Source organism: Belonocnema kinseyi, chromosome 4 (assembly GCF_010883055.1).
Source record: "Belonocnema kinseyi isolate 2016_QV_RU_SX_M_011 chromosome 4, B_treatae_v1, whole genome shotgun sequence".
In the NCBI taxonomy this organism is placed as follows: Eukaryota; Metazoa; Arthropoda; class Insecta; order Hymenoptera; family Cynipidae; genus Belonocnema; species Belonocnema kinseyi.
The window spans coordinates 5,324,554-5,340,834 of NC_046660.1; the positions used below are offsets into that span (position 1 = coordinate 5,324,554).

The 16,281-nt window shown below is 30.7% G+C and overlaps 1 protein-coding gene across 1 annotated transcript in view; it reads left to right on the forward strand.

Annotated features, from left to right (window-relative positions):
* The window catches only part of LOC117170541 (putative aminopeptidase-2), a 31,672-nt gene extending 22,914 nt beyond the window's left edge, over nucleotides 1–8,758 (forward strand). The window contains exons 15-31 of the mRNA XM_033357348.1: nucleotides 232–509; nucleotides 955–1,142; nucleotides 1,211–1,378; nucleotides 1,487–1,633; nucleotides 1,715–1,793; nucleotides 1,887–2,410; nucleotides 3,204–3,362; nucleotides 4,335–4,622; nucleotides 4,905–5,088; nucleotides 5,428–5,584; nucleotides 5,656–5,918; nucleotides 5,990–6,645; nucleotides 6,710–6,877; nucleotides 6,966–7,109; nucleotides 7,187–7,265; nucleotides 7,324–7,483; nucleotides 8,093–8,758. Of these exons, the coding sequence (XP_033213239.1) occupies nucleotides 232–509; nucleotides 955–1,142; nucleotides 1,211–1,378; nucleotides 1,487–1,633; nucleotides 1,715–1,793; nucleotides 1,887–2,410; nucleotides 3,204–3,362; nucleotides 4,335–4,622; nucleotides 4,905–5,088; nucleotides 5,428–5,584; nucleotides 5,656–5,918; nucleotides 5,990–6,645; nucleotides 6,710–6,877; nucleotides 6,966–7,109; nucleotides 7,187–7,265; nucleotides 7,324–7,483; nucleotides 8,093–8,223 (3,773 nt within the window). The 3' untranslated portion in view covers nucleotides 8,224–8,758. The remainder of the gene's footprint in view (nucleotides 1–231; nucleotides 510–954; nucleotides 1,143–1,210; nucleotides 1,379–1,486; nucleotides 1,634–1,714; nucleotides 1,794–1,886; nucleotides 2,411–3,203; nucleotides 3,363–4,334; nucleotides 4,623–4,904; nucleotides 5,089–5,427; nucleotides 5,585–5,655; nucleotides 5,919–5,989; nucleotides 6,646–6,709; nucleotides 6,878–6,965; nucleotides 7,110–7,186; nucleotides 7,266–7,323; nucleotides 7,484–8,092) is intronic.
* Nucleotides 8,759–16,281: the final 7,523 nt, after the last annotated feature.

Genomic DNA, 16,281 nt, shown 5'->3' on the forward strand with positions numbered 1-16,281 from the left:
CAAGATCGTTCGACGAAAAATTATCAACTAAATTTTAATACTTCTACAATATTAGCTTCAGAAAACTGAAAACTTTTTTTAGAAAATAAAACAAACTTTGCACTGCATAGATAGAAACAATTTTATTTTTTAAAGTATTCAATATTTCAGGCCCTTAATTATATTATTTGTTAACAATTATTAACCAAATAACGAAAATATTATGTCTTATCGTATTATTTTCTCATTTAGGATATTATCGTGTAAACTACGATTCAGATAATTGGTTGCGTATAATTGGTGCTCTTAAGAGTCAAGAATTTGACGCGATTCATGAACTTAATCGAGCTGCATTAATCGATGATCTTTTTAATCTGGGAAGAACCGGATACGTCACTTATGATAAAGTCTTATCCGCCACACAATATTTAGAAAAGGAAACTAATTATTTGCCCTGGAAAGCTGCTTTTAATGGATTATCATATTTGAATAAAAGATTCGAAGGTCGTGATATTTATGATATTTACAGGGTAGGAATTTATTTTGTTGTGTAATTAATAATTCAAAAAGTTATTTATTATTAATAAATAAATAATAATGCAAGACCATAAAAAATTATCTACATGTTTAACCCTGGGAAAACTAAAATTCACTTACGACTTCGAAACACGATAACTGGATCGAAAAAAAAGATAAATATTTTTCTAAAGACGTTCAGAAAGCTTCTAACATTCCCAGTTTAATAACTCTTTACAAGGGCATTTATTAAATTTTGAAAGGCAAATATCAATCGAAAAGTTTTTGTTTTAATCAAGGATTTAAAGGACATTGTACCTTGGCTTAAACTTGTGCTGAATGATTTTCATTGCCGCTCGCGCTAGCCTTGTAGATAATTTCCAACGGTATTGTAAAGAAAAGTGATTAATAAAAAAATAATTTTTTGATGTTTAAATTTAATGCAAGTAATCATTGCAGACTCACATTCTCACAATTTTACGACCCATTTTTGAAAAACTTGGTTTAACAGAAATCAATGGTGAAGATCATTATGATAAACTTCTCCGAATATTAGTTGTTGATTGGGCCTGCAAATTCAAACTTCCAGAATGTGTTTCTCACTCACAAAAATTATTCGCTGAATGGAGAAGAAACGCTTCAAGAATGTAAATAATTTGTGTTATTGAAAATTAATAAATACAAAAATACGTAAATGTATAATTAAATTTTCCAGAGTTCCAGGTAATCAACGTAATACCATTTACTGCACAGTTATAAAACACGGATCAGATGATGAATGGATCTTCCTATCTGAACAATATTCAAAAACGAATTTTGCCTCCGACAAGAATTTAATATTAAAAGCTTTGAGTTGTTCCGAAAATACTGAACTTCTTAATAAGTAAATAAAAAACACATAATTTTTTTTAATACATTTCAATTCAAGCTTCCTTTTGGAAAATAAATTTTAGTAGATTTTGAAATAATTTTATTCCTTTTGTCTCTTCAGGTTACTTACTGAAGCTATTACTCCAGGTTCAGAAATCAGGTTTCAAGAAAGTCAAAAAGTTTTTACTTATGTTTATCGAGCAAGTTTAAGGGGACTGGAAACAGTTTTAGAATTCATTAAAAAAAATTATAGCAGTATGAAAAAGTAGTGAGTATAGCTCTTTTAGCATTTTTAGATAACAAAAAAAATTATCAAAAGAAGAAATTTAATAAAATCACTTATCTGTAGCTACATTGAAGAAAAACCACTCAAGACTATTTTGAATGGCCTCTCCCGAAGATTATCGAATAAAGAACTTTTACAAAAGGTATAACAGAAGCTCTCAAAATAAATTTAATTGTTATTATTTATCATTTATTTCTATTTTATTTAATTTTTTTTTTTAATATGAATATTTTAGATGGAGGACATATTTACAACCGAAAAAGATTCTTCACCCTTGAAAATTTCGTTAAAATCATACCTAGCTAACGCACAATACGAACTTATTTGGTATGACAAATACACACCAAAGATTTGGGAGTGGCTAGAAACAACTTATCCATCCAAAGATTACAGGCTACCAAAAATAATCGAACCTATCTCATACAATATACATCTGAGACCTTATTTTGAAAATAAAAATTTTACGTTTGACGGAATTGTTAATATAAGCATGCAAGCTCTTCAAAATACATCAAGAATTATTTTACAGACCAATGAATTGGAAATTCAGAAGATCAAAGTTTTTGATAGTTCAGGAAGTGAATTGAACTATTCATCGTTTTTGATGAACAAAACTACTCACAGACTTTCAATTTATTTGACAACGACTGTAGGAGCTGGAAGTAAAATCGAAGCTAGTTTTAGATACTCGGGTGTCTTGAATGATCTCATGGTAGGATTTTATCGCAGTTCCTATACTGATAAAAGCGGCAATACTCGGTAATTTGATCAAAAATTGTGGTCATTAATATTTTTATATCTTGCGTTTGATTCTCGTACTCTTGTTTTAACTTCAACCCCTCCCTTCATATCTCCTTGTATCATTTAAAGTGTCATAGAAAACGTATTTCACTTGAAACATTTTACCGTCAAATGGGGCGTACAATGCTATGATAAATAATCATCTAATTACCACCTTTACTCTGACAAACACAAATTTAGAAAACAGAACTTTATGTCTCTTGATATGCTTTTCCAATCTTAATCAGACTATCCCGTTAAATAAGATGTGATTTATTTTCTTCCCTTGACGACAGTTCGAGTCTTTCTTTTAACTCCGCATTATCAGTAACTTTAATGTCGCATCTCTTTTTTGTTTGATTTTAAGTACACATGATGTATCTAGCAACCTTGCATGCATTGTTTTTCACAATTGTCTTTCTTAAAAATCATTCATCGCTCTAGCATTATAAATACCCTGTTTTCCTTCATCGTCCTAAGATGGTGAGTCCAGTTATATCCTAAGTTTCACCCGACAACCAATAATAGATAGAATAAACTAAATAAAAAACAAATTGAAATTTAATAATTATTACTTATCAAAAATTAAAATTTGAAGATAAGTATTTTTTTAATGAAGGCACGTTTAAAATAACATTTGAGGAAGATTATTATGGTTGCTTTTAATCAATGGTCTTTTCTCCAATAAAATTGGACAGGAGTTTCAACTAGTCTGCACAATTTTATTTATTTATTTATTACATTTTGTGAAACAATATTTTTATTTTTATAGATGGTTATTCGCGACTCAACTCCAGCCTACTCATGCTAGAAAAGCATTTCCCTGCTTTGATGAGCCTTCATTCAAAGCAAAATTCTCTGTTCGCATTGAAAGACCGAATGATTATCTTTCACTGAGTAACATGCCGTTAAAAACTTCTTATAAATTAAGGTAGGTTTCGTTTGATAAAATAATTGAAGTTTTGTTTCTACCTGTTTTTAGGGTTTCTCAGTCCGTCTTGATTTTTTCCTGAAAGGAGAAGTAAATGGAGGGGCGAGAATGATAAGCATGGAGGAGAAGTAATACCAGAAATGGAAAGTAGCAAAAAGGGGGGCTTGTGAGGAGTAGAGTGGGAATGGAGATTGAGGAGCAGTAGAAGTGTGGGAGGAAGGGAAGAACACTAGAGGACATGTGGCAATGGAGGAGATTGTAGAGAGGAGAAACCACGAGAGGGAGCGTCATGAGAGAAGTGGAAAGTAGGAGATGTTAGGGGGTGCAACGTGATTTGATAGAAGTAAGGTCAGGGCTGCGACGGAAGGAAGCGAAGTAAGAGGGTTGGGACGTAGGATTGATGCGAGTGTAGCAGGGAAGGGGATGTTAAGAAATTTTTGAGGGTAGCCGAAATGAAGAGGGATAGGAAAATTACGTAGAAGATAAGCAGAATAGTGTAGGGAGAGTAAGGAAGGGATAAAAGGAGAAATAGAGAATTGATGTGAGAATAAAGCAACGGAATTAGATGATGGGAGACAGTACGGATTGGTTAGGGAATTCGGAAGAGAAGGGAAAAAGAAAGGTCCAAGAAGTAAGAGAGGTTAATAATCGGAGGCGGTAAAAGTAAGAGAAGAAGAAGGAGAGCAACTTCAGGGTAGGAAGCGTAGGAATAAATAAAGGAGTTAGGGGAGCTAGAAAAAGTAAGAGCGTGCTAGAAAAAGAGAAATAAGAGAGTAAAAAAAAGAACGAAAGTTTGAGTTAGAAGAGGGGTGTGAGGAAATTGTGTCAGCAGAGAGGAAGTTTTGGAAAGCAGGGGAAAGTAAGGATGGAGTTGAGGGAATTAACGACTTAATAGGCTACGAAACACTTCTTTGTAGAGTTATGTCACCCGCTTTAACTGAGTTTTATGTGATAACTCTAAAAATTTTTCAGTGACGAGCGTACATTGGATGTATTTGAGGAAAGTCCACTTATGTCCTCGTATTTAGTTGCTTTCGTTATATCCGACTTTGAATCTCTTTCTATAAATGACAATATTAGTATTTGGACACGTCCGAATGCAATAGAAAATGCTCAACATTCATTAACGGCAGCTGCGAAGCTGTTGAGAATTTTGGAAAATATCACTGGGATCGCTTATAGCCTTCCAAAAATGGATTTAGTCGCTATTCCTGATTTTAAGGCTGGTGCTATGGAAAACTGGGGTCTTGTCACTTTTAGGTAACACTTAAATATGTTTTATTTACGATCTGAGTTTATGTTTTTAAACATAAATCAGAATACAAGTTTTCCATATTCATTATTATTGTGAACAATTATGTGATTTACTGTCTTATGTCCAGTCTTAAAATCACTATTAACTTATCTTTAAATAAATTCATTGTAAAAAACGGTCTTCATTAATCTATCCATAATACGTGCTAGGTTTTTTATAAGAATGTACTTTTAATAATATACGTTCAAAAATAATAATATTATTTAATGATCATAATAATTTTTCAGAGAGTATGGTCTTCTTTATGACGATAACGTTACATCAGCCATCTACAAAAAATACATAAATACAACAATAGCTCATGAATTTGTACACATGTGGTTTGGTGATTTAGTAACTTGCGACTGGTGGGATTATACTTGGTTAAATGAAGGCTTTGCACAATATTTTTCATATGTTAGCACTAACGAAGTACGTAATTTTAAGCTGCATCAGTTTTATTTTATTGAATAGCTAATTGATTCTTTGATTTATTTACTTATTCATTAATTTCTTCTATAATCATTGCATTGTTTGATCTATTTAGTTGCTTATTCATTTATGCTTGTGTTCATTTATTCATTTATTAATTAACTAAATGTACTAACCAAATGAACTGACTGACTGCACTGAACGACTGGATAAAAGTTATGACTTGATGGATTGACGCGTTGATGGATTAATGAAATGATAGACTGATTGGTCGATGGACTGACGTACCAATAATTTTATTTTTTTTTGTATTGAATTCCATATTTCATAATATAATAGTTGGAGCCAAGTTGGAACCTCCTAGAACAATTTGTTGTTTACGAGTTGCATAAAGGAATGGCAGCAGATGCCTCAGGAGAGAGTCATGCAATGAACAACAACGTCTCTAGTCCAACAGAGATTAGCAGTAGTTTTGACGATATTGCCTACAAGAAAGGTCAATTGAACTCAATAAAAAATAATAAATTGAAAATTTCTTGAATAAATTGAAAAATTCTCTTCAATCAGGTGCCAGTATCTGTCGCATGATGTACCACAGTTTTGGCTCTCAGATCTTTACAAAATCTATTCAGAATTATCTTAAATCTCGCCAGTTTAAAACAGCCAAACCAGAACATCTTTGGCAGTCAATTGAGGATCAAACAGACAAAAATAATCTTTTTCAAAACATGAATCTTACAATAAAAGAGTTAATGGACACTTGGACAAGTCAACCAGGACATCCAGTAGTCAATGTTACTGTAACTAGTGGTAAAATTACTTTGACTCAAGTAAGTTTGAAAGAAATAGAAAATCTGTTAAGTAAAATTTAATCAGTTGAAAATGTTTATACTTATTTAAGGAGCAGTTTTTGCTGTCAAAAAATAAAACGTCACCATCAAATCGGCTTTACTGGATACCAATAACATATACAAGAGAATCTAAACCAAACTTTGAAGACACTTCGCCAGTTATTTGGTTTGGTAACAGATCAATAGTTCTTGATATTGACACAGAAAATGAATGGTTTGTTTTGAATCTGCAACAAGTTGGTTTTTACCGAGTAAATTATGATGTGGAATCATGGTATCGTTTAATTGATTTATTAAAGAGTGATAAACTAAAAATTCTGCATGTAGCAAATCGTGCTCAGATCATGAACGATGTTCTCAATTTGGCACAAATTGGATACGTCAATTACACTCTTGCTTTGGATGCTACTGCATATGTAATTAATGAAGATAACCACATTCCTTGGATAGCTCTTTTAAATAAATTTTCAGAGTTTCGGACGCGTTTCCAAGGCCAAAAAATTAACGACCTTTTTGCCCCGCATTTACGAAATATTGTTAAGAATATTTATGAAAAACTTGGATTTAAAGATGTTAAAGGAGAAAGTCAATTAGACGAGTTGAACAGAGAGTTGATACTGGGTTGGGCATGTTATTATGAGTATGAGGATTGTTTGAGAAAATCCAAAGATCTTTTTTCAAACTGGCGCAGTGGCCTAAATAATCGGTAAGATTATACGGAGATTATTATTAATAATGATAATCTTCTGAATAATTTAATATCGTTTTAGAATTTCTCCAAATGCGAGACCTGCAGTTTATTGTACGGCTCTAAAGCATGGTAATTACGAAGACTGGGAATTTCTTTATAACGAATATCTCAGTACTAACTTTGCATCAGAACAAGTTGTAATTTTGAAAGCTTTAGGTTGTACCAAAAACAAGACGACACTTAATTCGTAAGGAAAATAATCACATGCATAAATATGTAGACAAAATGTAAATAAATAAATTAAACAAAAAATTAATTAATTAATTTAATTGTAGATACCTTCAACTTGCTCTGGACTCGAATAAAATTCGTAGACAGGATACAGGTTTCGTATTCAGTGCTGTTTATAACTCTGGAAAAATTGGCTTAGAAACATCTCTACAATTTTTAATTAAAAATTACAATTCAATTTATTCTTTGTAAGTATTCAGAATTAAAACAATACTAACCGTTTTTTAAATACTAACAGTAAAAGTAAAATAATGATAAATTTCAGCTTCCACGATTGGAACGCAGTTTCAGCTCTTTTCTCAAATCTAGCTACATCCATATCAACTTCGGAACAAATTGAAGAGGTAAATATTTATTAAAAAAGAAATAGTTCTCAAATTAAAAAAAAAAATAAATTTCTAGCTGGAGAAGTTCATCAAAAACAGTTCAGCTGAACTGAATCAAATATTACCATCGTTGAATTCGGCCCTAACTACTGCAAAACGTAACCAGGAATGGTTTGATACCTACTCACCAGAAATTTACGCATGGTTAAAAAAATCCTTAGAGGATTCTGTTGGAGGTAATATTTGTTTCCTTTTACGATAAAAAAAATCTCACTTGAAAGAGGATTTCCGTGTTACTCAGAGAAGATAATAAAATTACGAATTTTTCAAATGCAGTAATGTCAATCGTGATAAAGATATTAGGTTTCTTGACAATGTCATTGTATTCTTCAGTAAAGAAGATCTTACAGTTTTTTGTCAGCTAATCCATCATATTTTTTAAGAAAAAAGATTTACAAGTTTTCTGTTCAACTGTTTTGAAGATGTTCAGTTCCGTTTAAATTTTAATTTTTAAAGAACATGTAAAATTTGTTTGATCTACTCTTCTTGAAGATATTAAGTTTTTTGAACATGTTCTTTTTCAATGAAGAAAATGTTGAAGTTTTCTGTTCTATTTGTCTTAGTAATATAAAGTCTTTGGTCAATGTTCTTTTCTAGTAAAGAAGTAAATTTTTTCCGATTTACTGTTACTAAAGACATTAGGAATTTTGAACAGCTTATTCTTAAGGAAAGATTTGTTATTTGTTACATTATGTCAATTACTATGGAGAAACTAAGTTTATTGACTATGCAATGCAATAGTTTTTCGTTTTACCAATTTAATTGTTGGGATATTTTCTATACAGACTGGACTTCACCTTTACCACCTGCTCATGTTGGAGACTTCAGTGAAGATAATATCATTAGTCATTGGATTGTTGCCCTTACCTTCTTATTAATATTATCGTCTGGTGTTATATATAAAATATTCTCTTAGCTGTATAAAAAAATTGTTTAGCCTGTATTACAGGGGGCATGTATAAAACACCCTTCTATTCTTATTCATTTTCACCCTAACGTCGGCTACAATCATTATAATTTAGAGTAAGAAATGTTTTTGTGTCTTAAGTAAAGAAATTAATTGTCTTCGAACATATAAATACACATTAATACAACTTTATTAAGACTCTAGCGAGAATGTTTTTTTGAGATAAGACAATCTTAAAATTATATTTCAATTATATAATATCCTGATATAATTTTAGAGGCCTGTTTTTGTAGTGACATATATTTGACATTTTTTTAATAGATAACTTTAAAATCACATGGACCATACTCATAGAGGATAGACATGCTTGCTACAAATATTTGGACGGTAATTGCATTACCGGACAATTGCTTTATCTGTCTATAGTTTGTGTAATATTGTTTGTGATATATTAGCACCAAGCGAATTATAAATAAAAAGAGATGCAGAAAATAGTTGATATAGATTTGTGCAGATTATGAGAATACACGATTTGATTCATCAAAAACAAAATACACAATTTGGGTACAGTAATGAATTCTTATTTGAACCTCTACCCCACTCTAAGTTTATTATTACGCTCTATTTTTTACACAATAATATTTAATTGTATGATCATTTTGTTTTAACCCTGTAAGGATCAAACGTCCTTTCTTTCAACACTTTTTTCACTGACATCTTCTACTACCAAATCGAATTTTAACTTATTTAAAGATAATTAATTCTAATGTAGAATTTCGTGAAATTTCTAAATACGTCTTCAGAATTGCATTTAAATTCAAACTGAGTAAATTATAATTCTTTATTTAACCCAAAATACGATTGCATCAAACCTTTATGCGATCATTTTTATCTCGAATGTGTAAAAACATATATTTAAAAATTGAAATTCTTGCGCCCATAGACCCTAATTCAAAATCTATAGGTTAGTTTTCTCAAATTCAAGATGGCGATTTCCAATATGGCGAATGAAATCCAATTTTTTTGTCATTCCTGATTTTCCGTATTGGAGAAATATTTTGAAACAAACTGCTATAAATGCAACTATATAGGGGGTTTTGGGGTCGCTAATTACAAATCTGAAATTATATTTGCAAAGTACAAGATGACGGGTCCATTATGGCTTCCACAAGTTACTAAAACGTTCCGATTTTCATAAAAATTCACAAATGGATGTTTTTGGGGCCGCTAATGATGAATCCAAAATCATATTTTCAAAATTCCTGGTGACGAACCCATTATGGCTGTCAAGAGTTACTGAGAAATTATAAGTTTTATAAAATTTTGCACATTGGGGATTTTGGGGCCGCTGATGACAAATACGCTATCAGGTTTTAAAAACTCAAGAAGGCAGATCGAATAGCCCTGACAAAAATGACTGAAACATTCCGATTTTCATAAAAATTCGTACATGGGAGCATTTGACGCCGCAGTACAAAATCCGTGATAAAATTTTTTAAAATTGAAAATGGTCGATCCAATATAGCTGTCAAAATTTAATGAAACATTTCGAGTTTGATAAAAGTTCATGCAAAGGGGTGTTTTAGGCTGCTATTGACGAAATTATGATCAGATCTTCAGAATTCCAAATGGTCATCAGAATGGTTTAATTACTTTTAACAGTCGTACTGAATTCACCATTTTGAATGTTCAAATTCTAATTTACGGAATCGTCATCAGTGGCCCAAAAACCTCACTTTGCAAACTTTTATGATAGTCAGAATGTTTCTGTAACTTTTGGCAGCCATATTGGATCCGCCATTTAGAATTGTGAAGCGATGCCAGGATAAGAAAATAAGAAGAATGCGAAACCAGAAAAGCAGAAACAGGGAAAAGGGAAACAGGAACAGGAAAACTGGGAACAGGGACTATGAACAGATTAAGGACAGGCACAGACTAAGAACAGGAAAACTAAGAGAAATATACTGTGAAGGCTAAGAATTACTCGTTTTCCTTGAATTCCTTTAGACTGTTCAATTTCTTGAGTCCCCTGAATTCCTTGAATTTTTAGATTTTTTGAACACCTTGCGTTCCTTAACTTTTTGAATTCTTTGACTTGGAATTCAAGAAATTCACGAAATTCAGTCTTATTTGCCAGAGTTTAAAAGCATTCTAATCTATTCAAAAGAATAAAAAAAGTCTTATAGATTCAATGCTTGCACGATGATTCATTTTGATAAAAAGAGACATTTCGGGTTCCAATCGTGTAAAAAACTACGAATTTTGCCGACGTTTCATGAAAATTGCAGATCAGTTTTTTAGGCCTGACCTGAATCTAAGGTGTCAGGTTATGGTACACTTAAAAACAAAAAAATAAATTTTGACAAATTACTTCCAGTATGACAAACACAACTAACGGATACTGTAAAAACATCTTTGACCATGCTTTTAACAATGAAATTATTTCAGCCTTATCTAAAGGACATAATTCTGCAGTAGCTCCTTCCAAAATTCCAAAAAAAGAAATCATCAGCAATTTAGAATAAAAAATCTAGCCTTTCCACTCGAAAAAGCGAATGAAATACAATGTAGGACGACCAACATCTTACGCCAAGCCCAAGTTTCCTCATTAAACTTAAGATAACAAGAAAAAACTGCAATTAGAAAACTCAATGGGAATAGTGAAATTATAAAATTACCCACAGACAAAGGTGACACAACACTAATAATGAATAAAGAAGACTATAACAACAAAATTATGGACCTTCTAACTGACGATACATACAAAAAACTTAAAGAGGACCCTATAAAAACCATAGACAACAAAACAAACACCCTTTTTAAAGATTCTCAACTTGACAGCCCAACAATATTTAAATGAATATCTATTAATTACATGATGTACTATTTTACATCTCTCCAAGACTTGACGGGCTCTTAAAAATCCACAAAGATGACATTCCAATCAGACCGATAGTCAGCTCAATAAACTCACCAACATACAACCTAGTACGCTTCCTCGCTACATAAAGAGATCCTTTTACAGGAAACTTCATAACTCACGTCCAAAACTCATTTGACTTAATCAAAAAGATACAACAGATTCATAGTCAACCCCAAGAAATCAAAGTGAGTTTTGACAAAGTATCTCTCTTCACAAAAGTACTAATCTCTTATACAATTGATATTATTAAATCTTTTACAAACTTCTATTCCGAGCTTGTATCCTTTAGAAGAACACTGTCTCCATAATATTGACTTCTCTTTCAATAACTGATTCTACGAACAAACCTCAGGGGCAGCAATGAAATCCCCATTGTCACCTGTAATAGCCAATATCTTTATGAGCATCTAGAAACTAAGATGTTCAACCAAGCCAACCTTAAACCGGAAATTTGTTTCCGTGACGTTATGACACTTCTGTCATCTGGCGACATGGACGAGATGAAGTAAATAAGTTTTTCGATTTCATCAATCTATTACATCCTAATTTCCAGTTCACCATGCAAATTGAACAAAACGGAAAATGGTCTTTCTTTGACATGTAAGTTTACAAAAGATCTGATAACACATTATGCCATGAAGTTTACAGAAAAACCACTCATACATACAGATACCTACATGCCTACTCCCAATATCAAATATCTTAAAAACAATCGGTCATCAACTTCCTTGTATACAGAGCTGTCTCCATAACAGATTAAGGTAACTTACAAAAGGAATTACAAAACGTTAAACTAATCCAAAGACAAAACAATTACACAAATAAATAACATTAATAAAGCAATAAGAAAATACAGTTTAAAAACAAGACAATACAACCTATAAAAGAAAAAGAGAGAAAAATGACCACCACCCTACCCTACATCCAAGGTGTCACAGAACAAATAGGAATCAGCACTAGCTGAACATCATATCGAAACAGGACATAACATTTTATTTGACAAAACAACAGGCATTTCAGAAATGCACAATATTTTTTCAAGAAAACATAGAGAAGAAATCGAAATCTTAAGGCCATGTGATGAGTATAACAGCTTACCAAGTCAGCCCTAAGATTTAGGTTTTACAGCAGAAGCTTGACTTTTACCTTTCTCTGAAGGTAATCAATCATGCAATCTTTTTTACCCACAGACCCCTAGAAATTCGAAATTGGCTACTCGGTGCGCTAATGCTGCTTTTACACAGCTGATACCAGACTGATACATATGTCAGATCAAATATGTTTATTTGCATTTCGAGTGCAAACATTAGTTTTTGTATTATTTGTGCATGATGTTTGTAAGCGATTTTTGTTGTTTTTCCCCACTTTGATAAATGTAAACCTCATAACTAGCCCTTTGACAACTTTGCAAACTGTTTCAGGGTTTGAGGACAGCACGTTCGGTATTTCTCCAAAATAGTAATAAAAAAAAAACTTTTCTCACTACTCTAATTATTTAGGACCACAGACACATTCTTGCATGCCTTATAAATATCGAGCCAAATTTTTAACACGATATCTCATTCCGTGTGGACGTAAGTTGGGAAAGAAAACTTCCACTGGTATTTTCTTCAACAAAATTTTTTTCTTAAAATTTCCACCTGAATAAAGCAGAGACATGGATTTTATTACCTCCTTTTTCATTTCCCAAACTTTCATAGCGATACCTCATTTCGTTTAGACCTAAGTTGGGAACGAGAAATTGAAGACCAGGTTTGGTCACGTGACCCTCTCATCACATGGCCGTAAAGCACCCTAATAACATCAATAGGGACAATGGATATAATAACAATCCGATTTGGCTTTTCGCCCTACCGGATTAAAAAAAAAAGACTTCATTGGCCAATCAGGTTCGACCAGTCACCACGGTGGGCGCTCTGGCCAATCACAGGAATCGTAGAAAGTATACATAGAAACTACATAAACTGTTACCGCAGTTTCAGGTCAGTCCTAAGGAAGTGAACTGCAGTGTTCAGGAAACGTCGATAAAATTCGTAGTTTTTTACACGATTGGAACCCGAAGTATATCTTTTGATAATAATAAAAAAGACTATATAGAATTTAAAGTACAGTTAAGAATTAAAACGAGTTCAATGTGAGTTCAAAGTAACGCCAGTGAATTTTGAAGTATATAAGAGAATTAAAAAATAATTAAAGTGAATTGTAAGGAATTGAAATGAAAAAATAGAAATTTAAGTGAATGCAAATAAATTGAATTGAATTCACAGGAATATAAGTGAATCCGAAGCAATTTAAATTAAATCAAAGTATTTAAACAAAATATAAAGGGACTGTAGTAAATTATAAAGAATTTATGTTAATTTAGATGAATTCCAAGAAATTACAGTTAATATTAAGGAATTGCAGTGAATTTCGAGAAATCTAAGTAACTTTAATTTATTGCAAGTGAATTAAAAGGAATTCAAATCAATTTAAATGCATGCAAGTGAATTCAAGTGAATTAATCACCATCTAAGTAAATTCAAAGGAATTCAAGTTTATTCAAAGAAATGCAAGTGTGTTCGAATGAATCGATAGTAACCTAACTAAATTCAAAGGAATTTGAGTAGATATAAAGAAATTTAAGTCAATTCGAAGGAATTTAAATATATTCAAAGAAATTTAACGAAATTCTAATTTTTGCAAAAAAAATTCCTTCAAATACAAGTAAATCTAAAAGATTTTTATTGAATTAAATTAAAAGGAATTATACAGAATTAAAAGAATAAATTCAAAGGAATTTCAGTGATATAAAATTTCTTTAATAAATTAAAAGAAATTCAAGTGAATTCAAAGAAAGTCAAACAAATTTAGAAAAAATAAATTAAATTGAAAGGAATTTGATTAAATTAAAAGAAAAGCATGTAAATCTAAAGAAATTTCAATGAATCCAAAGAAATAAAGTAAATTTAAATAAATATAAGCATATTCAAAATAATGCAGGTAAATTGGAGATAATTTAAGTAAGTTCAAGAGAATTCAAGTGAACTGCAACAAATTGAAGTAAATCCAAATGTTCTTGAAGTAAATTCAAAGAAAACAAATTGAATTCAGAAGACTTTAAGTGAGTTCCAAAGAATTCAATTGCATTTAAAGGAATTTAAGTCAATTCAAAGGAGTTCAAAGGAAAGCAAGTTGATTTTTAATTTTCTAAGTTAGCATGAAGGACTTTCACTAAAATAAAATAAATTCAGCTCGTTTAAAAATACTTTTATTGATTTAGAAGAAAATCATATAAATTCAAAAGAAATGTATGTAAATTTAAAGAGGTATACGTGAATTTAAAGGAATTCAATTATATTGTAAGAAATTTTAGCGAATTGAAAAGAATTAAAGAGAATTCGGAGGAATTCAACTGATGAGCCAGGAAAGGAGAAAAATTTTTAATCAAATTCCTGAATTTTCAGCCCAAAAACACAGTTTAAACCAGACATTTGGTTTTCTCAAGATTAATTTTCAACAATATATTTTAATTTTAACTAAATAATTTAATTATTATCTATGAATGGAACATTTTAATTTCCAACCAAATATGTTTGTTGTGAAAAAATAGTTTATTTTTTAAAATTAATTTTTAAACTAAAAAGAAAAATTATACAAAGAAGTTGAACTTTCAAAAGAAAATACAAATTCTGAACTAAAGATGAATATTAGAAAAAACAATTTTAACAATACACTTGAACTTTAAACATAATTAAATTGAGTTTTAAGAAAACGAGAATTACAATTTCAACCAAAAAAAGGTTTTTAATAAGAAAAGAATACAAATTTCAACGAAATTGATGAATAATTGATGTATGGAAATAAATTTCTTTCCATGAATTTGAATTTCATCAGTTTAAAGAAATATTCATTCCTTTTCATGGCACATTCATTCGTACTCTTAGAAGCTGAAAAATAGGAGAAAAATTTAATTGATGAAATAAGTGATAATGATATATTTGCAAAATGTATTAGTTAGGAATCATTTAAAGTTATAGCTAAAATTATGTACAAAATGCTACTAATGATATTATGAATTTTTTTGTAATAATAACCATTAAATTAAAATTTACAGTAATTCAAACTGACTTAAACGTATGCTTTTGCAAGATTAAACATTTAAAGATTTGTTAAATCTAACAAAAATTTAATTTAAATTCTTAAACTTATGTATGGCTATGAGCGCGTGAAAATTTTCGATTTGAGAAGGAAAACAATTTTTAATAAAAATAAAAATTTGGTATTAATATTTATTTGTGAGTTTATTTATTTATTTCACCAGTTAAAAAAATTATAAAGTATCTTCACAAATTATTTATAAATTTCCTATGTAAGAGTTGAATCCTGAACCAAACCAGATCAGAAAATAAGATTTTTTCTGAAAGAAGATCTACTCACTTCGTTTTACCGGGAACTTCCGATTTCCGGTATGGTACTTTTCCGTTAAGCTATTAGAGAGATTAAAAGAAAGATCCTTTTTCAAAAATAAACGTTATCACAATCCAGATGTTACATTTATTATACGAGAAATTTAAAGGAATCTGTATTATCATAATATTATTACCATCATAGTATTACCATTAATCAGTGTTGATGCTATTTTACATTCCGTGAAATGAGAAATCAACACTATCCATCAAATTAACTCTTCAAACAGAAGAAGATACTTAGCATCATTTCTGACTAGATGAAAAATAAATATTTTTAATTTGAAAATTAAATTTTTTCTAAAAAAAGATACTCACTTCGCTCTACTGGGAACTTCCGAATTACAGTCGAGTGCTTTCCCATAAAGCTATTAGAGCGATCGAAAGAAGAATCCTTTTTCCGAAATAAAAATGTTAGAGATCTATATTTTCATCACAGAAAGTTACCATCAATTAGTGTAGATGTCATTCCACATTCCGTGAAATCATAAATCAAAACTATCCGTTTAGTTGAATCTTCAAATAACATACAAACTTAAAGTAATTTCTGACCTGAAGAAAAATCAATTTTTGAAATTTGAAAATTAAATTTTGTCCGAAAAAAGATCTACTCACTTTATTCCACTGAGAACTTCCGATTAACAGTCGATAGATTCCCCATCAATCTATTAGAGATATCGAAAGAAGAATTAGTTT